General features: G+C 42.1%; 3 protein-coding genes across 3 annotated transcripts in view; all 3 read right to left on the bottom strand.

Moving 5' to 3' along the window:
• LOC109476855 overlaps positions 1–14,044 on the bottom strand; it is a 46,905-nt gene extending 32,861 nt beyond the window's left edge. Inside the window, exons 1-2 of the mRNA XM_019777872.1 lie at positions 14,004–14,044; positions 10,461–10,498 (exon numbers count right to left, since the gene is read on the bottom strand). Coding sequence (XP_019633431.1) covers positions 10,461–10,498; positions 14,004–14,044 — 79 coding nt within the window. The remainder of the gene's footprint in view (positions 1–10,460; positions 10,499–14,003) is intronic.
• Positions 14,045–14,462: 418 nt separating this feature from the next.
• Positions 14,463–17,193, bottom strand: LOC109476854 (collagen alpha-1(I) chain-like). Its single transcript, XM_019777871.1, has 5 exons — positions 17,151–17,193; positions 16,772–16,864; positions 15,969–16,064; positions 15,094–15,750; positions 14,463–14,728 (listed from the first exon to the last, which is right to left on the bottom strand). The coding sequence occupies exons 1-5, from the start codon at positions 17,191–17,193 to the stop codon at positions 14,463–14,465; spliced, it is 1,155 nt and encodes a 384-aa protein (XP_019633430.1).
• Positions 17,194–19,337: 2,144 nt separating this feature from the next.
• LOC109476853 (collectin-12-like) lies at positions 19,338–20,805 on the bottom strand. Its single transcript, XM_019777870.1, has 3 exons — positions 20,523–20,805; positions 19,710–19,957; positions 19,338–19,385 (listed from the first exon to the last, which is right to left on the bottom strand). Exons 1-3 carry the CDS (start codon positions 20,803–20,805, stop codon positions 19,338–19,340), a joined length of 579 nt encoding a protein of 192 aa, XP_019633429.1.
• Position 20,806: the final 1 nt, after the last annotated feature.

Raw genomic sequence — 20,806 nt, 5'->3', positions numbered from 1 at the left:
GACCCTGATACACTAGCTAACTTTGGGTCTGGCATCCTGGCTGTATCTTGGACTACTCGATGTGGAACAAAGCGCGGCCGTAAGACGGTCCAGTCACGAGAAAACGTTTCATTTTCATCATTCCCCCCCCCTGCTCCTCCTCCAAATCGTCCTCATCACAACTTGGTACATCTCTGAATCAGGAGACAGGGTCGTGTAATGCCATATGCTAATCTGTCAGTTTATCTAATCAGTTTACTCTGTAACAGCTACCTGAATTACATGTATAAGACTTTTGTTTAATTTCTTTTTAGTTAGTTTACACACTTCAGTTATTATTTCTGTGTCTTGATTTTGTTTAAATATCGTTGTTACCTCCATGAAATGTGTCATGGAGGTTATATTTACCTCCATGAAATGTGTCATGGAGGTTATATTTTCAGTTGCGTTTATCTGTCCGTCTGTCCGTCTGTCTGTTGGTCAACAAGATAACTCAAGAACGCCTGGATGGATTGGTTTCATACTTGGTGTGTTGGTAGGGTGTGACAAAAACTGGAAATGATGAGATTTTTGTCCCCCTAGTGGCTCTCCTTGGTACTGCAGCGCAACTTCCGGTTTTGATATCTCGCGATCTGGACATGCTAGGGTCATGAAATTTTGATGGAAGGTAGCTCTCGTGCTTGGGAAGAAGTCATATGAGTTTGGGGTATGTAGGTAGCTGAGAGAGAGATGTACATAATTAAATGCAAATTATGCAAATGAGGACTTTATTTGCATAATTAATGAGGAAATTCTATAATTACAGTGTTTTACATTATCTCGCGATCTGGACATGCTAGGGTCATGAAATTTTGATGGAAGGTAGCTCTCGTGCTTGGAAAGAAGTCATATGAGTTTGGCCCCCTTAGCGGCTTGTTCTGGAACTGCAGGGCACTTTCTGGCGAAATGTTTAAAAGCCAATAAGTCCAGACAGGAACAACATATTTTCATTATTTTTGGTGTGTAGGTAGCTGAGAGAGAGATGTACATAATTAAATGTAAATGTAAATTATGCAAATGAGGACTTTATTTGCATAATTAATGAGGAAATTCTATAATTACAGTGTTTTACATTATACTATGTAACCTATGGCAGGCGGAACTTCAACAGATACTAATTATGCAAATGATGACCTAATTTGCATAATTAATGTGAAAATTCTATGATTTCGTAATGGTGAATGATGAGAATGTCATACTTGGGACATCTGTAAGTTAATCAAAACTTAACATACATCACGATGCATATATCATGTTAATGCAGAGGTCATTTGAACAATTAAAGAAGAAATTTACATTTACATATCAAGATCATATTTCATGGAGGTATGAGATCTCGGAATTCTAGTTTAATTATTTCATTGTTTAAAATTGATGTTTAATTCAAATATGTTTTGTCATAAGTTACCTTTGCTTGGGGTATGCCCCTTGAAAAACCACCCAGGTTTCTGGCCTACCCCGCACATTCTTTGATTATTATTACATGTATTTGATTGTGTAATTTTTTTTATATACGTGCAAATGGTAAATAAACAAATAATAATCATTCTCACCATCTTCACCATCTGATGAGGATTCAGCATCGGTTTTAAGCGACTTGTTTCAGTTACCATCACCCAAATGTCTGGGATCTGATATATGGGTGAAGCGAGTTTTCGGGTATCCTACATCAGTCCTTTCTGCGGGAATACGGATCGTAGAATTCGGCATAAAGGAGAGTAAAATTGGCCAGGGGAGTCAGTTCGCGGAAGGTTGGTTCTTTCCCTGCTTTAACCGTGCGACCAGTCAAACCCCAAGGCGGTCAAATTCCCCTGGCAAATATTCTCTTATATGTAGCCAGCGTAGTTAATCTGGTAGAGACACGTTTTGGGGGTCAACTTTCATAGTTCTCTTCTTATCGTCTTGCAGCGTGTTGCTTGCGTTGATGTCGACGCCACTTGACCATGCGAGTAAATTCTTTACCAGCCTACGGTGGACCCATATTGTCTGGAACAGTCTACCACCAGAAACATGCACGGCCCAAACTCTACCTTCCTTAAAGAGCTAGACTCTTAAAGTTACAGAAATAACCAAAACGAACAGACAAGAACCATATACACCAGGTCAGTTATGTATGTATTTTTGGAACATGTATAGTGTAAAAATGTGTATAAAATGATGTTAACTGTATCTTCGATATATATTGTCGTACCCTCACCTGTTTTTTTTTATTCCAACATGTAATCACCAGACGTGGTGACGACACACTCAAGTTTTTTCAACTTATATTAATGCCGCCACCAACACAGGGGACAAATACATGACAGGACAATACTCATTTTCACCTGAGCTAAGTGAGGAAAGCCGTGTAAAGTGCCTTTCCCAAGGGCACAAGATCGGTGGCATGTCAGGACTCGAACCCGGGACTCTAAGTTCCAAGTCGCGCACTCTGCCGCTACGCCACACGACCCCACAACCCTGACCTGTTCCCCCATGACCTCAATGAAAAGCGTCCTGGAGGCCGTTTTCAGCCACTCATGAATATACAACGGTTCAAACAGATAAACCAACATAATTTTTACTACAAAATGTGTACATCAAATATAAGTGCCGTTTGTTTCTCCAGTTATGTCCTTTTAATGTTAAACTTCAGAAGGTCCAACTGACTACAAGAACATCTCCAGCCGGCCATGAAAGCCATTCGCCCTTAAGCTTATTGATGATTGGAACAGTTACAGTTACAGGTTTGCTTCTAAGGGCACACCAATTTAATTTTATGGATGACATCCACGCGCGCATTGATTTTTGCCTGTTCTTAAAAAAAAAGATCACGTCCCCCGAGGCTCTAGCCTGGCTCTAGGCCTGGGTAGTCCATGGTAGTTATCGACAATACAGAACCGGTGGTAGCTTCTGAAGGACGGCACCCAGGCTGCCGAAGCTCCATGACTCAATAACAGTACATAATTACAGTGCAGGTTCATAAAATCCGCAAAAAGTCAGCAAGTGCCGGCTTGCCGCAAATTCAAAATACCAGCTTTGTATTCCTGTGGTTTAGTAGCCTTTTTTTTGGGCCGGAATCGTTTTTTATTCGCCCGCGCGCACTACTTTGGGGGTCATCAGAGGATGTCATCCATAAAATTAATTCGGTATGGCCTAAATGAGTCTGCAGCTGCTGGACACCACAAGTCTAGCGTGGAAGGAATGGCTTTAAGAAAGTGAACCCTTTCCCTCTACATTGATAGGGCATAATGACATCAACGACGATATTTGAGAATGATGATTATCTGTTCACAGACGTCGACGCCATTCCATGAGTTAATTACCGACGCCATCTCCTGGTTAAAGGCATCCAATGTAGTATTTATGGCCTGGAAACACGATTTTTTAAACCCAAATATTCTAGTCGTTCATCTACATACTGAGTTGAAACCACACTGTCCCAATGTATATTGACCCTCATGGAGCAAAAATGCCCAAAATTCTGACGGAAAATGGTTACTGGAAGGGCCCTGTGCTCATTTTAGGGTACCTCCAGAAAATAAAGAACTCATCTTGGGGCTTGTTTCTGCAGTTTTAAATACCCAAAGTATGAAATCCTGATTCAAATGTGCTAATGTGAAGCAGTATGTGTCAATATCACAAAGATTGCCATATTCAGAATATTTCCAGTTTTGCTCCTCTGGAATCGCATTGGATGCCTTTAAGGTCAAGGGGGTTATAGGGGGGTGGTCAGGTTAGCGTGCTCTAACAATGGATCTCCGGATGATCGTTATCGAGATGTAACTGCTCGTTTATCACTTCGGGTGTTCTTTTGTGCCAACTGTCACGCCGTGGATAATTTTAGGCTAAATCGGGAACGTGTACCCACCCTCGGTGCTCCAGGCGGTATGCAGCTGGTGTAATACTGAGCACCCTTTGTTCAGCCACTGTCAGGTGCACATGGCCGAGAGCACCGAGGGCGCGTCGACGGCAAATGTCAGACCCACTTGTCTCTTTTTTTTATTCCAACATGTAATCACCAGACGTGGTTGCGACACACTCAAGTTTTTTCAACTTATATTAATGCCGCCACCAACACAGGGGACAATACATGACAGGACAATACTCATTTACACCTGAGCTAAGTGAGGAAAGCCGTGTAAAGTGCCTTTCCCAAGGGCACAAGATCGGTGGCATGCCCAGGACTCTAAGTTCCGAGTCGCGCACTCTGCCGCTAGGCCACACGACCAAACAATCTCGTATGGCACTTCTCTCCGCCATACGCGACGATTCAACAGCAAGCCCACAGGCTGTGCGAGGCACGTAGGCCAAGCCCATTTTTTCTGGATTTCGTCCAATGTTAGAGGAGAAAGTTGGATGCCGAGTGAGCCCATATTTCCACAAGGAATTTAGGCGCTGCCGATTTTAACCTAGCTCGGAGTTCAGTATATCGTGGTTTGGGCGGGTATTCTTGGGAGCTGTGGAAGGTTTCGGCCGCCAGACTTAACTCGGCACCCGGTAGGAGTTTTGCATCGTGGTGTGTCCGTAAACAGCCCACCCAAACCACGGTAGACTCGACACCGGACTATGTTTCACCGTCGATGTTTCTGAATCACGACGTTGGGCACAAACAAGAACAAGTTCTCCATAGAACTAAAGCTAAAACCAAACCCGTCACACATTTTGAACCTTCCCCCGACCACCAGCCAACCAAGGTAGGCAGAAGTTCGAGGCCACACCGCCTTAATTTTATGGATGACATCCACGCGCGCATTGATTTTTGCCTGTTCTAAAAAAAAAGATCACGTCCTCCGACGCTCCCGACTGGCTCTACGCCTTTGTAGTCCATGGTAAATGGCCTTACTTATCGCGCTGACCATGTTCACCTAGCCTGGGTACCATCCTGGTTAGTTTACGCTCGCTTCCTCGGTCGCTACATCCCCGACGGGCACCGGCGCAATTGGGACCGAAGCATAAGCGGGCGTCAACTAACCAGGATGGTACCCAGGCTAGTGCTTACCATTCCATAACGATTTTTCAGTACACACAGGGCTCTATATAGCCAGCTCAATTTTATTTCTATCACCTCCGGTCCATGATCGGTTTTGGGGGAAAATACTCACATTCTACCGGAGTCCAGTGGTAAATTCGGGATTTCCAAGCCTGTAAAGATACAATTTCCGACGCCATATATAGCTTAAGACTGCCTAAACCGAAGACAACCGCAATGGAAAGAACATTCGTTTATAGATGCATAAAATCTCACAACAACCTTACACCACACGCCAGGTCAGCCACACCAACACTATTCAAGAACATCATAAATGACATGATAAGTCACAAGACAGATACATACAAACCCTTAAAGCACTGGTGGTAAGGTACTTCACAAGCAAGAAGCTGTATATATTATCATTGTATGCGACCTCTGGTAATGTCGTGCTGCCTTGTAGTTGTTATTGATTATTGCTTTGTAATTTTATGCTAGTTGTAGTGTAATGGATGCAAGTGTTATGTTATGTTTTGTGCCTTAATTTGTATTACATTTGTGTAATGTTTAGTGAATCCAGGAATAATAGATTAGATTGTTATCTAATCTAATGGGTATCTAATGAAACATCAAACATCAAATTTCCCACATTTTTAGGGCAAATCATTGCGAGTGTTTGTTAGTTGTCCTTTGCATGGTTCTACCAAAGATTTTGTCTATCAATGTTGACGGATTGGTTGAAAAAAATTCCATCACATGCCACAAAGTTTCTCCAAATGACTAAAAAAAACTGGTGCTGGCTAGACCCCTTAGTACACAACCTCCTTCCAACATTGTGGGGTCGTGTGGCGTAACGGCAGAGTGCTCGGAACCAAGAGGTCCCGGGTTCAAGTCCTACCATGCCACCGATCTTGTGCCCTTGGGAGAGGCACTTTACACTTAACTCAAGTAAAAATGAGTATTGTCCTGCTCTCTGTCTTGTCCTCTGCGTCTGTGACGGCATAAAATACGTTGAAATAACTTGACTGTGCCGTCACCATGTCTAAGCTTGTCACGAAATGTTAGAATAAAAAAACACTACTCCCAACCATCCTTCAGTCGCAGGCTGCCGACTCACTCTTGACTGATTCCCAACCTTGTGTCGACTTAATCACGAATTGATATGGAAAAAATCAATAACGTTAAAGACGGGTCCATTCCGTTTTTAATCAAAACGATCCACAGTCTATGACATACCTGAGAGATCAAATCTGACTCAACATGAGTCAGCTCTTCTGTGGTTCTGGTTGCGTACCGGTTGGGTCAAGGTCGGGGGTGGTTGGAACACGTTCTGTTATTATTACCCTCGGTTGGGAAGGAATTAGAAGGGATTCGCCTAATGAACTGGAGTGAGTTGAGATTAGGTTGACTGGCAGTTGAGAATAGGTCAACAGTGATTGCGGTGTGGTTACAGGCCGAATTTGACCACCGACCGCTGCTGACCTACTCCCAACCACCAGTCAAGCTCCCGTCCACACCCGAATGTTTTGAAACATTCGGCTGGCGCTGCCGAACAGTAGCAGAGCACCAGCCAACCACAGCCGCCCTTGCTCAAGACCTAAGGCCACACCAAGTAAATTTTATGGATGAAGTCCTTTGGAGACCCTAAATGTAATGCGAGAGGGCGAAAAAAAAAACAAGAAGGGCCCTAAAAAACAAGATGCCTAGATTAGAAATATACTAGAGACGACAAATGTTAGGACACAAATTGAATGAGGTGACACTGTCACAGTGTAACAAGCAAGAAGTATTTTATTCATCATCAAAACAGCAATAAATCAGGTGGAACAGTGGACAGTGAAAATTTTTTTGTTATTGACAGGATGGTCCTGTCAATAGTGCAAATTTTCTGTTATTGACTTTCTTCGCGTTACGGGTTTCACATCAATCTGGTGATTTGCGGCACTGTCATGACTCTTTGGTCATAGTTACAGGAAGCGGAATGTCTTGTTATTTTTCTAGGAACAGGCCAAAATCAATGCGCGCGCGGACGTCATCCATAAAATTTACTTGGTGTGGCCTAATCCTAATCATGGTCGGAGGGAGTACGGCAGTGGTCGGGAGGACAAATTCGGCTGTGTGTGTGGCGTGCAGAGGCTTAACCAAGAGACTTGGGCAACTTGGGTTTGCTCCACATAGATTTAGACACCACCCCTACTGAATCCATTGATACTGACAGTACTGATAAGTGTTGCATACCGGTTCACTGGACTTGGATCCGGACTTGTAAGAATGTTTAGGTTCAAGTCCAAAAAAACCTAAAAGTCAAGAACCGAGTCCAGACTTATTACCATAAAAGACCATTTCACATACCTCTTTTCTTTCCAAACCACATAAAACCTTCTGTAGATTGCAAAATCTTTGCTGCAAAATGAAGAAAACATTGCCATCGGGCATCGTCAAGTACCGGCCTCCATGTTATGTGGCCAAAGTTTCACCCAGACAATATTGCAAGGTTGCCAACATGCAATACAAGTCCGGAACTAAACCTAAACCTCTGGACTTGAATCCGGACCTGAGCCTAAATGTGGGTTTAGGTATGCACCACTAGTACTGATACTACTCCAGTTCATTAGGCGAATCCCTTTTAATTCCTTCCCAATCGAGGGGACTAATAGATCGTGTGCCAACCACCCCCGACCTTCACCCAACCGGTACGCAACCAGAAGAACATTATTAAGCCGTGTTGGTGTCGATGACCGAGAGACGAGCCCGTATTTTGCACACGGCACGACCGGCAGTCAGACAAGCGTTGAACGGTAGAATCTCAGTCTTTACAGACAGTAAAATTCTGTTTTTGATCCGTTCATGCATGAAAAGGTCTCGGGGTCAACACGCTCTGCCTGAGGCCTGTCGGCAACTTTCTGGCTGGCTGACAGAGTTTTTATTTTATTCACATGGATTTTTGAGCATTGGATAAGAAGCACTTGTTGTGCTTATGTAAATCCGCTGCTCATAAAACATAATACAAAAGTAAACATAGAGATGACATAAAGTATAACATAAACATAAAATGAAAGTGGCTGGCGCACTAATACCTATAACATAACATTAATGAGATTGGTCAAATCTTCCAGAGTGGTGGATATAGTTGAACACAATATCAAAGATACGGCAGTTAGTAGGGTATGGGAGGGAGGGGCTGCCTGTAAGAAGTAAAGTACATAATGTGGCGTCGTTTGCGTTGACAGAGTTGTTTTTGAAGCAGGGAAATGTTAGAATGGAACAATTTATGCAAAGACATATTGAACTTTCAATGGGCATTTGATCACGTTTTAACAATATGTTTCGGTACCTGAACCTAAAAGCAGAGAGGTGGTAAATGTTTAGACTTTTCACCGGATCATGAACAGCGAACACAAGCTCTACTTCGCAGAACATCGCACACACATAGGTGAGGAGGGTTAGAAAAGACGGGGTCTGATCAAGCCATGAGCCACCCACAAAGGTCAAAGTGACGTCTCTTTCCAAAGTGGCATTGGGTGGCGTAGTGGTAGAGCGTTCGACTACGAAACGGGAAGACCCGTTACGGGTTCGATTCCTGGCTGGACGTTATACCATTATCATGAAAGTTCATCTGTGTTGGTACTTATCATAGTAAACGTTTAACTTCATTCCAACACACACATTATACAGAGACCAAATTTTCAGCAACCACTGTCGCCTTAGTAAAACGTTAAACTTTATTCCAGCACACAATTTATAGAGATCAAATTTTTCAGCGACCACTGTCGCCTTCATCAGGATAATTAATGACCAATCACTTCACAACGTGATCTCGCGAGAGTTACGGTTTACAAACACGTGACCTTATTCACTATCGCCTTCATCAGGATGATTAATGACCAATCATTAACTCTCGCGAGTTCGCCGTAAATCTCGCGAGATCACGTTGTGAAGTGATTGGTCATTAATCATCCTGATGAAGGCTACAAATTTGATCTCTGTATGATGTGTGTGTGGGAATAAAGTTCAACGTTTTACTATGACTTATACCATCCTCACTTCATCTAGGTGTAAACGGGCACACGACTTCAGTTGGGGAATTAAAGGCAGTAGAAGGGGGGTGGGCTCCGTTTTCCAATACCGTGCCCCAGGCGGAGTGGCTTTTATATTTACCCACAAGGCTAGGCTACAACCGCAAAAGGCTGTGGGACCTTTGCCTAACTCTACTCATCGAGACTCTACCTAACTTGTCCAGATTTACCTAACTCAACTCCAGTGGCAATACGTTCATAGCTGTAGATTCCTATTACAGTTAGTAGCACTGTTAGATATTCTCAACACCACCATATGTGTATGTTAACACCACAAACTATTTATGTATGTATCATTTTGCCATACGTTGTACCCGCTACATCTGTTGCGCAATAAAGTTTTTCTTCTTCTGTATCATGGAATTTTACCTAAGCCGAAAAGGCATTCCAACATACACGTGTAGAATGTGTAAAGGCCAGACAGGAACTGTAGAGCGCACCATGTATAAGGTGTCCCCCTTCAGGAATCTAGGGAACAGCTACAATACATCCGTCCTGTTGTTGATGATATAATATAATTATAATAACTTTATTGCGCAACAATTGTACAAGGTACAAAGTATGGCATCTACTAACTTAAGTAAGTGCATATCAACGACATTTTCATAAGGCTAATCTAATACAAAAGTGGGTGGCTAGTATGGGATAGGTATCAACTTACACAATCGTTGGAGGACTTTCTAATATCCATACAGTCTTTAATATATATCCCTATGTGTAGCATGTAGGGGTTGATGTATAACTTAAATTCAGAGAACCAGATAAGTCAAGGGACAAAAGTGGAAACTAAAGCCACTGTATCAGTCATCTGACAATTTCCGCTAATTAAAATGAATTCCAATTGGCATTTCTACCCATCCATTATCAAAATATGTTCATATAGAAATATCAGACTCACCTTTCATGATTGTTTTTAATTATCTTCAGTAAATTCTTGTCCACGTCACCAGACGTAATCCAACGGAAAGGGGGTCCATACTTCACCCATAATCCAGGCATGGATTGTCGCACAGATTACATGGCGACTTTCTAAGGGTCTTTTGTATTAAAATCTCCATAGAGAACACTACAGACTCTAAAAAACGGTCGATGTTTAAGGAATAAACATGGCGACAAAACGAACATGTAGGAAAACCTTGGGAAACCGGTTTCACGTCGGGTGAGTCATACACCTACACGACATGTACAGGAACACGTACATGGATACCACCTTGCGGTCCTTTCTGATAGTGCAGGTAATAGTGGGGGAATACAGTAGCAGACAGAGTTAGCTATCGGCCGCTGTTTGTCTATTGGCGTCCAGTATTGTTGTCATATTTTTCCATGTAGGAATTGCGCGGGATGGGGTGTGGTCTGGACACGTCTTTGTCCTATCCAAAATGGGTCTCGGGCAAAAGCACCACATATTTGGTTCTCACCATGTTGGAAGGGCGACTGGCCCTTCCGGGCCAGAATCCTGAAAAAAAACAGATGGCACAAACCAAACTAATTTTAGTAACTCCACGTGCCGGTCGACGTCGAACTCCGTCATGTTAAGGGCAAATCAAGGACATGTATGTCACCTGTAAGTGGATGGTGTTCAGCACCAAGGACATGTATGTTACCTGTTTATGTTAGTGGATTGTGTTCAGCACCAAGGATATGTATGTTACCTGTTAGTGGATGGTGTTCAGCACCAAGGACATGTATGTTACCTGTTTATGTTAGTGAATGGTGTTCAGCACTAATGACATGTGTGTTACCTGTTTATGTTAGTGAATGGTGTTCAGCACCAAGGACATGTATGTTACCTGTTAGTGGATGGTGTTCAGCACCAAGGACAGGCATGTTCACCTGTAAGTGGATGGTGTTCAGCACCAAGGACATGCATGTTACCTGTTAGTGGATGGTGTTCAGCACCAAGGATATGTATGTTACCTGTAAGTGGATGGTGTTCAGCACCAAGGACAGGCATGTTCACCTGTAAGTGGATGGTGTTCAGCAGCAAGGACATGTATGTTACCTGTTAGTGGATGGTGTTCAGCAGCAAGGACATGCATGTTACCTGTTAGTGGATGGTGTTCAGCAGCAAGGACATGTATGTTACCTGTTAGTGGATGGTGTTCAGCACCAAGGACAGGCATGTTCACCTGTAAGTGGATGGTGTTCAGCAGCAAGGACATGTATGTTACCTGTTAGTGGATGGTGTTCAGCAGCAAGGACATGCATGTTCACCTGTAAGTGGATGGTGTTCAGCAGCAAGGACATGCATGTTCACCTGTAAGTGGATGGTGTTCAGCAGCAAGGACATGCATGTTACCTGTTAGTGAAGTGGATGGTGTTCAGCACCAAGGACATGTATGTCACCTGTTAGAGGATTGTGTTCAGCATTAAAGACATGTATGTCACCTGTTAGAGGATTGTGTTCAGCATTAAAGACATGTATGTCACCTGTTAGAGGATTGTGTTCAGCATTAAAGACATGTATGTCACCTGTTAGAGGATTGTGTTCAGCACCAAGGACATGTATGTCACCTGTTAGAGGATTGTGTTCAGCATTAAGGACATGTATGTTACCTGTTAGTGGATGGTGTTTGCATCGATTTGCAAACATGAAACAGCTCGCGTAAAGCAGACTTATCAAATGAACACGTAATCATTTCAGTTGCTTGATATTGAGAACAGTTGGCTACAAAAGGAGTTACTGCTGTATTAATCTCTCTTTGCATCTGAAAAAAAATCTTTTTTTCTTAAATGTTAAGCATTCTTGAATGTGTCACCAGTCTGGGACTCCTGCTCCCTTCCTTTCATGGTGCCACTTGTCAGGTTTCTGGGCAGCAAAAACACGTCCTACACCAAGCAGGTGCTTAATAACAATAACTTGTTTGTGCGCAGCGTGATACTCAAAGCAGTTTCACATCAACTGCATGAAATGAAATTAAAAGTAAAAGATAAAAGCAAACAGCCACAGATTGTACGATTTGCAAACATGAAGCAGCTCGCGTAGAGCAGACATCAAATGAACACGTAATCGTTTTAGTTGCTACATATTAAAAAGCAGTTTCACATCGATTGAATAAAATTAAAAATGAAAGATAAAAGCAAACGAATGAACACGTAATCATTTCAGTTGCTTGATATTAAAAACAGTGGTCTACAAAAGGAGTTACTGGTGTATTGATCTTTCGTGTGTCCTTAAATGTTAAGCATAAGCATTAATTTCTGATAGCAAACACAATACCCAAAAAAGTGACGTAAAAACATGCACAATGTACTTCAGCAATCAGTGAACACTACACTGAAAAAAGTTAAATCTAATTTCTGTTATACTGTTTTTTTTTTTGGTTTGGTTTGGTGAGTATACATGATTCTGTGTGGGTGTCATTTTGGTAGTTAGAATAATTACGCTATATCTTATTAAAGTATACGTAGAGCATTGTCTTCTTTAAAGTAAACAGTACTTCTGAATGTTTCTCAATTGATATTTCACTATAAAAAAAACGAAGAAAGTATTATAAGCACTGCAGCTCATAGCCACAACTTAGTTGTATTGAAACCTTTCTCCAGACAAATACGACTTAACAAATGCAACCTGCACAGTTCGGTACATCTTTATATTCCAACATGTAATCACAGGACGTGCTCACAGTAAGTATTTTTATATTGGGCTCTATTGACAATCAGCCAGTCAGTCAAAATGAATGAACTACCCAACGAAAAATGTCAAATCAGAATTCCTTTATTTGTTCGAATTACCCTTGGTACATACTTTCTGGTGCACTGATATTGCATCTGGACATATTTGTGTGATTGATAATTATAGTTGTTAAGAATTTGTTATTTGAATCTTTTAAATGCATCTTCTTACAAAACACGTGGCTTTTAATTAAAAGAATTGAAACTTACTAGTCACTCCGGTATACAACAATTCATTCTACATTTCAATTCCCTCAATCATAATATTACAATCCTATGAACATCCAGATTGTTGTCTGTTATGAATTTAGACATTTTGTATTTCAACTAAGGCCATGTTGATTTGATTATATGGATGACATCCGCGCGCGCATGAATTTTCGGCCGTTTCCAAAAAAAAAAGTTTCCAATCACACTGTAAATTGTACAAAACAGTTGCAAAATGAGCAAATATATACCGAAAGTTGCAAAAAAAAATATTTGAAAACGATTCCAACGTCATAGAATGCCAAAATCAAACAAAAAACTAAAATGCAAAGAAATGAATTTAAAGAGTAGATTATTCGCCATACCATACTCTGTGTCATTTGTTCGACCTTCATGACAACGTAGATTTCATGAAAGCAACTTTTTTTTTGCAAAACTTTTTTTTATTCGCGCGCTCGCATCAGTTTTGGGGTTTCCAGAGGATGTCATCCATATAATCAAATCAACATGGCCTAAGTGGGCCACAATCTGCCTCAAACACGTAAGCTTTTAGAATATTTACATAAATTGTAATGAATTGTTGGAAGATTGAAATACAAGCAGTACATTACACTTGCTCAGGATCATTTGCAATTGGCAATGGCTATTAGGGCAGTATTATGTTCCCCTGTTTAAACCACCAATCAAATAGGACAAACTTCCTGCAAAATTTAACAAATTTGTACCACATTTGTACTCAATGTTTATGATATTTTACTATTACATTTACATTACTATTGCATTATCACTATCACAAAGGGTTTATTTCATGCTAATTGACATTTCAATGGAAGAAACTAATTGACAGGAAAATCCTTTAAGTGCACTTGATTATTCATCACATTTATGTAGTTGTTAAATTAGAAAGTGACATGTACAGCGATTTCAACAAAAGTTCAGCAGCCTATCGCACATGGTTACAAAGTGATCTTTTGGAATACAGTTTAAGTAATATAGACACTCAATATTGATAGTTTGGTTCTTTAGTCAATTTATGCGTGTCCATGCTTAAGTATTCTACCTTCAAGTTGTCCACTTACAGAGAACCATCCGAGAACAGTTGCGGTGAGCGCTCGGCCATGTCTCCTAGTTACACCCTGTAACAGAAAACAAAAAAAAATGCCATAGATGACATGTGGATGTCCTGACTGCTTCAGTACTCGTAGCAATAATGGATGAAAAACGGCAAATGTGAAACCTTTAACCATGTAGGAATAACATCCCCAAGGAAAGCCTTTGACGACTTCGATACTCCTGGCGCTAATGGTTGAAACATTGGCAAGTTCGAAACCCTTAGTTAACATTGTAAGAATGATATCATTTTTCAGTTAAGTTTCCATTTTCGATTAGTAGGAATGATCTTCGCTTCAGGTACCTGCGGTGACTTGGCAAATGAAGTTGGCCATGAAATTGCACCGTCCGTCGTACCACTTGTCATTTTCCCTCCGGTATATGACGCAGTTTTGCTTGTCGTAAACGACGCGCGGTTCTCCCCGAGATCACGAGGTGTACCCCCGAAGGGGCGTGCCGTCCACCCACTCGAACACAGCTTTCTTGCGCCGATCGAAAAGGCCGAACCAGAATGAGCCAGTAGAGCCAGTGGCCCTATACAGCGAAATCAGAAAAGCGTCGATCCAAGGGTTTTGGGGCATGGCGAGGGTGCCGCCATCTCGACGACAGATCTCGCTCGCTCCGCCGAAGCTGCTAAAAGTGTCGTAAGCCTTGTAGCAGGTATCACGGGACTTCTTATAACCTTTTGGACAATCTGGAGAAAATGTGTTTGAACAGCTTTAAGGAGAACAAAAGAGTTGGTCAAATGGCTCCTCTTCCAACACTAACATAATTAAGTTTGAAGTTCGAGCTTATTAAGAAAGGAACTCACGGGCTTGGTTTGCCGTAATGCGTGCTAAATACAATTTCTGTTTGGGTGTACATAGCTTCTTGGTTAAATGTATGTTTGTGATATGCAGTTACTTGTTTGTAAGTGATTATCTTCTAAGACATCTATTTGGTACATACAAATGCAACCATAGAATGAGACAACAGTTACCAACTAAGATGAATCATCAAAACAGCCAAATGTCATATCTTTTAAAGGTGTGCTTAGTCAAAGAAAAAAGGATGCCACACCTCCTTTAGACTTGCAGTGTGGCGTTGACTTGACCCGCCCATGTGGCCCCGTTTTACCCTTTTGTTCCGGGCGTTGGCCTTGCCCTTGGAACCCAGGGGGCCCCTTCGGCCCCTGCGGCCCGGTTGGCCCAATTGCACTCTTTTGTCCCGGGCGTCCCGGTGGCCCTTGGAACCCAGGCGGCCTCTTCTGCCCTTGAGGCCCAATTGGCCCCGTTTCTCCCTTTTGGCCCAAGCATCCGCTTGGCCCAGGGGGCCCCATCCGACCTTGAGGCCCAGTTGGCCCAATGTCTCCCTTCTCTCCTGGCGGGCCAGGTGGCGCGGGAGGCCCAGTAGACACAGGGGCAACTGGTCCCATGGTCCCCTTCTTTCCTGGTGCGCCAGGTAGCCCAGGAGGCCCAGGTGGCCCGGCAGACACAGCGCCAGGTGGCCCAATGGCTCCTGGTGGACCAGGAGGCCCAGTAGACCCGGGGCCAGTTGGCCCTATGCCCCCCTTTTCTCCACGAGGCCCAGTTGGCCCAATGGCTCCCTTCTCCCCTGGTGGGCCAGGTGGCCCAGGAGGCCCGGCAGACACAGGGCCAACTGGCCCAATGGGCCCCTTCCCTCCTGTAGGGCCAAGACGCCCGGCAAACACTGGCTGCCCGGAGGAAACACATGTCTCTGGAAAAACACCTGATCATAAGCTTACGAGAGATCATGGAGAATACAGTTTGACACATCACAAACATATGTTGGATGTATAAATATTGAGGACAGTAAGCATTAAGTTCCTTTGCACACGTGTGCATTAAAGAGTTACATGATTTAAATACACAGAATTGTACAACTACAAAAAGGACATAGTAGTATATAGATACGATAAAATGTTAGTTACTAACGTTCCAGCTCGGCAAGTCGCTGCTCGGTCCTTTGGTTCTGCTTTTTCATCTCCTCAAATTGCTTTGCCGTTTCCACAGACTGACTGGCGTTTTTGACTATATTAAAGGAAAATAGGAGAAAAAATATCAGTGGCTTCTTATACAGGTTAAGCCAACATATACCTGTACAAGATATTGCAAGTTAAAAACATTATGAGATTAGAATTTGAGTTTGGAAACTGATTGTCTAAACATTGTAAATGAAACGAGGCGTGTATTTTCCTGATGTAATCTAAGAAACTTGCCTGCAAAAAAAGACAACAGTATAACGATCACCACAGCGAACACAAGGCCTGTGATCTGCCATAATTTGTTGCGCAGGCGCCAACACTTGTTACCGTCCGGGGGCGTATCGTAGGCATCTGTAAAGACAGAAATATTTATGTTTACCCTCACCACTACGTGTTTTAAATAAACATTTAATGGTGATGTAACTAAAAACAAAAAAAGCCGCATACCTCTGATCTGCTAGCGTCATTAGGGTAATACTGTCAAAGGACATTTCTACTGCGACCGACTAATTCCCAAAGATTTGGTAGATCGCTCAACTAAGTTAATAGATAAACTCAATTTCCTCTTCTAGTATATTTTGTTGTCTTTTTGCAATATTTTCTAACCCATTGCATCATAATTATTAATATAGAAATCATGGATCGCACAAATCCAATCCTGGTCACTGTACGATCGCCGTACGCTTAGTAAATAGGAGCATCAAAGCAAAACAAATAGTTTTGCAACGTAGTAATCTGCAAAGTTATTTTTACCTGCTCTAGAGACGTACAGAGCGTTCGGTATGTTCGCAGCGGCGTCCGCAACGGACCGCCAATCTGTCTGAGGCTGCTGCATGGGTGTGGCGCCTGTGGAAAAAAAAATAGAATTATGTCCATCCTACGTCTTTTGCTGAATAACCAGGACTGTTAACAGCCCAATCTTAAAAATAAGTCATTTCACAGCCGGACCAAGAGGTCATGAGTTCGAATCCCGGCTGACTGTGCCGCTCACATGACGTACATGCATGTCGGGTGAGCGGCACAGCTGAGATTCGAACCATGACTTGTCGGTATAGCTGTATATAACTGTTTTGAGGAAAGCTGTGCGTTTAGAAAACAAACAAACAAGCAAACAAAGAAACAAACAAGCTACCTCCAGGATCCCCGGTCTGGGACTGCTGCTGCCCTCTCTTCATGGTGCCACTTGTCAGGTTTCTGGACAGCAAAAACACGCCCTACACCAGGCAGGTGCTAAATAACAATAACTTGTTTGTGCACAGCGTTAGACTCAAAGCAGTTTCACATCGACTGAATGATATTAAAAGTGGAAGATGAAAGCAAACAGCCACAGATTGCACGATTTGCAAACATGAAGCAGCTCACGTAAAGCAGACTTATCAAATGAACACGTAATCATTTCAGTTGCTTGGTATTCAAAACAGTGGGCTACAAAGGAGTTACTGTTGTATTGATCTTTCTTATGTTCTTAAATGTTAAGCATAAGCATTAATTTCTGATAGCAAACATAATACCCCAAAAATGACGTAAAAACATGCACAATGTACTTCAGCAATCAGTGAACACTACACTGAAAAAAAGTTAAATCTAATTTCTATTATACTGTTTTTCGGTTTGGTTTGGTTTGGTGAGTATACATAATTGTGTCATTTTGGTAGTTAGAATAGTTACGCTATATCTTATTAAAGTATACGTAGAGTATTGTCTTCTTTAAAGTAAACAATACTTCTGAATGTTTCTCAATTGATATTTCACTATAACAAAAACCGAAGAAAGTATTATAAGCACTGCAGCTCATAGCCACAACTTAGTTGTATTGAAACCTTTCTCCAGACAAATACGACTTAACAAATGCAACCTGCACTGTTCGGTACATTTTTATATTCCAACATGTAATCACAGGACGTGCTCACAGTAAGTATTTTTATATTGGGCTCTATTGACAATCAGCCAGTCAGTCAAAATGAATGAACTACCCAAGGAAAAATGTCAAATCAGAATTCCTTTATTTGTTCAAATTACCCTTAGTACATACTTTCTGGTGCACTGATGTTGCATCTGGACATCATTGTGTGATTGATAATTAGGCCACACCGAGTAAATTTTATGGATGACGTCCTTTGGAGACCCTATATCTAATGCGAGAGGGCGAAAAAAAACAAGAAGGGCCCTAAAAAACAAGATGCCTAGATTAGAAATATACTAAGAGACGACAAATGCTAGGACACAAATTGAATGAGGTTACACAGATTAACAAGCAAGAAGTCTTTTATTCATCATCAAAACAGCAATAAATCAGGTGGAACAGCAGTTGTCGTCCTGTCCTGTTTCTTTCATCACATTTTTGCAGGCCTGCAGAAACAAAGCATGTGCTCTTTACCCATTTCGCGTTACGGATTTCACGTCAATCTAACGATTTGCAGCACTGTTGCGACTCTTTGGACATACTTACAGGAAGCGGAATTTCTTGTGTTTTTTTTCTAGGAACAGGCCAAAATCAATGCGCGCACGGACGTCATCCATAAAATTTACTTGGTGTGGCCTTATAGTTGTTAAGAATTTGTTATTTGAATCTTTTAAATGCATCTTCTTACAAAACACGTGGCTTTTAATTAAAATAATTGAAACTCACTAGTCACTTAGGTATACAACAATTCATTCTACATTTCAATTCCCTCAATCGTTACAATTCTAGGAACATCCAGATTGTTGTCTGTTATGAATTTAAACATTTTGTATTTCAACTAAGTGGGCCACAATCTGCCTCAAACACGTAAGCTTTTAGAATATTTACATAAATTGTAATGAATTGTTGGAGGATAAAAATACAAGCAGTACATTACACTTGCTCAGGATCATTTGCAATTGGCAATGGCTATTAGGGCAGTATTATGTTCCCCTGTTTAAACCATCAATCAAATAGGACAAACCTCCTGCAAAATTTTACAAATTTGTACCACATTTGTACTCAATGTTAATGATATTTTACTATTACATTTACATTACTATTGCATTATCCCTATCACAAAGGGTTATTTTTAATGCTAATTGGCATTTCAATGGAAAAATATAATTGACAGAAAAATCCTTTAAGTGCACTTGATTATTCATCACATTTATGTAGTTGTTAAATTAGAAAGTGACATGTACAGCGATTTCAACAAAAGTTCAGCAGCCTATCGCACATGGTTTACAAAGTGATCTTTTGGAATACAGTTTAAGTAATATAGACACTCATATTGATAGTTTGGTTCTTTAGTCAACTTATGCGTGTCCATGCTAAGTATTCTACCTTCAAGTTGTCCAGTTTTACAGAGAATCATCAGAGAACAGCGGCGGTGAGCGCTCGGCCATGTCTCCTAGTTACACCCTGTAACAGAAAACAAAAAAAATGCCATAAATGTAATGTGGAAATCATGACTGCTTCAGTACTCGTGGAAATAATGGTTCAAAAATTGGGAATTGTGAAAAAAATGTAGGAATGCCAGTAATATCCCCAATGAAAGTCTTCGACTGCTTCCGTACTCCAATGACTGGAACATTGGCAAGTACCAATCCTTTAATTAACCATGAAAGAATAATAAATATAATTTTCCAGTGAAGCGATTCATTTCAATTAGTAGGCATAGTTTTCGCTTGAGGTACCTGGAGTAACTTTGCAAATGAAGTTAGCCGGGGTATCGCAACCCGGGACGTTGTCCCACTTGTCCTCTGCTATCCGGTACTGAACGCAGTCGCGATAGGGGAGGCTGAACCAAAATTCGTCAGTACAGCCAGTGGCGCCATACATGGCAATCAGCCAACCGCTGGAGACAGGGTCGTCGGACTTCGCGACGGTACCGCCATCCTGACGACAGGTCGCGCTCGCTGCTTCGAAGGTCTTACGAGTGTAGAATGCCTTGTAGCAGATTCCACGCCGATTCTGATAACCTTTAGGGCAAGCTGAGGAATACATGTTTTGTTTATGAAATATTTTCTATTCTATATAAGGTCTTATTCTATCCTTTTTACCTCCGGGGGAGGAGACATCCTACCGCGGAAGGGTTTTGTGAGAGATTTAGACTTTCATGTTTGCAGCTGTTTCTCGCGTTTGGGTGGACGGATTCTTTTGAGACTCGGTATATGTTTTTTTGTTGGGCTGCATATGATGCACGTTCTTTTGTTTTTATTGTATATGTGTTTTCAGGCGTGAAAATGGTGCCTTTTGGTGGCCTAAAACACCCCTTTGAGCGTGAAAGTGGTCGCGACCGTTGACCTTTGGCGTGTTTAAGCTATTCTCGGTCTGGTCCACGTATATGACCTCTCACACAGAGGGGTGTCCGGTCTCGATAAATTCTTTGTTTAAAACCCTATATAAAAATATACAATAAAAATCCCGGAGGTATAAAATCTCAGATTTTACTTGTTTTACTTTGTTAAATAGTTGTTGCCATACATTGTACCATGTGCATTTGTCGTGCAATTGTGCTAAGTTGTTCTTGTTGTTGAAGTAAACTTGATTCCACACCTCCAGTTGACTCGCAGCACCCTTTTGGGCCAGTTGGTCCGATTGCACCTTTCTGTCCGGGAGGCCCTTGTCGTCCCGAGGGTCCCCGCAACCCCCGAGGCCCAGGGTACCCAGGACCAGCTGGCCCCATGGTCCCCTTCTCTCCTGGAGGGCCAGCTGGCCCCGTGGCCCCCTTTTCTCCAGGAGGCCCGGCAGACGCAGGACCAACTGGCCCCATAGACCCCTTCTCTCCAGGTGGGCCAGGAGGCCCGGCAGACCCGGCTTGTCCGGATGAAACACACATC

The sequence above is a fragment of the Branchiostoma belcheri genome, unplaced genomic scaffold, assembly GCF_001625305.1.
Source record: "Branchiostoma belcheri isolate BF01 breed outbred unplaced genomic scaffold, Haploidv18h27 scaffold397, whole genome shotgun sequence".
Classification (NCBI taxonomy): domain Eukaryota; kingdom Metazoa; phylum Chordata; class Leptocardii; order Amphioxiformes; family Branchiostomatidae; genus Branchiostoma; species Branchiostoma belcheri.
This window is presented reverse-complemented; position numbering and strand designations above follow the sequence as displayed.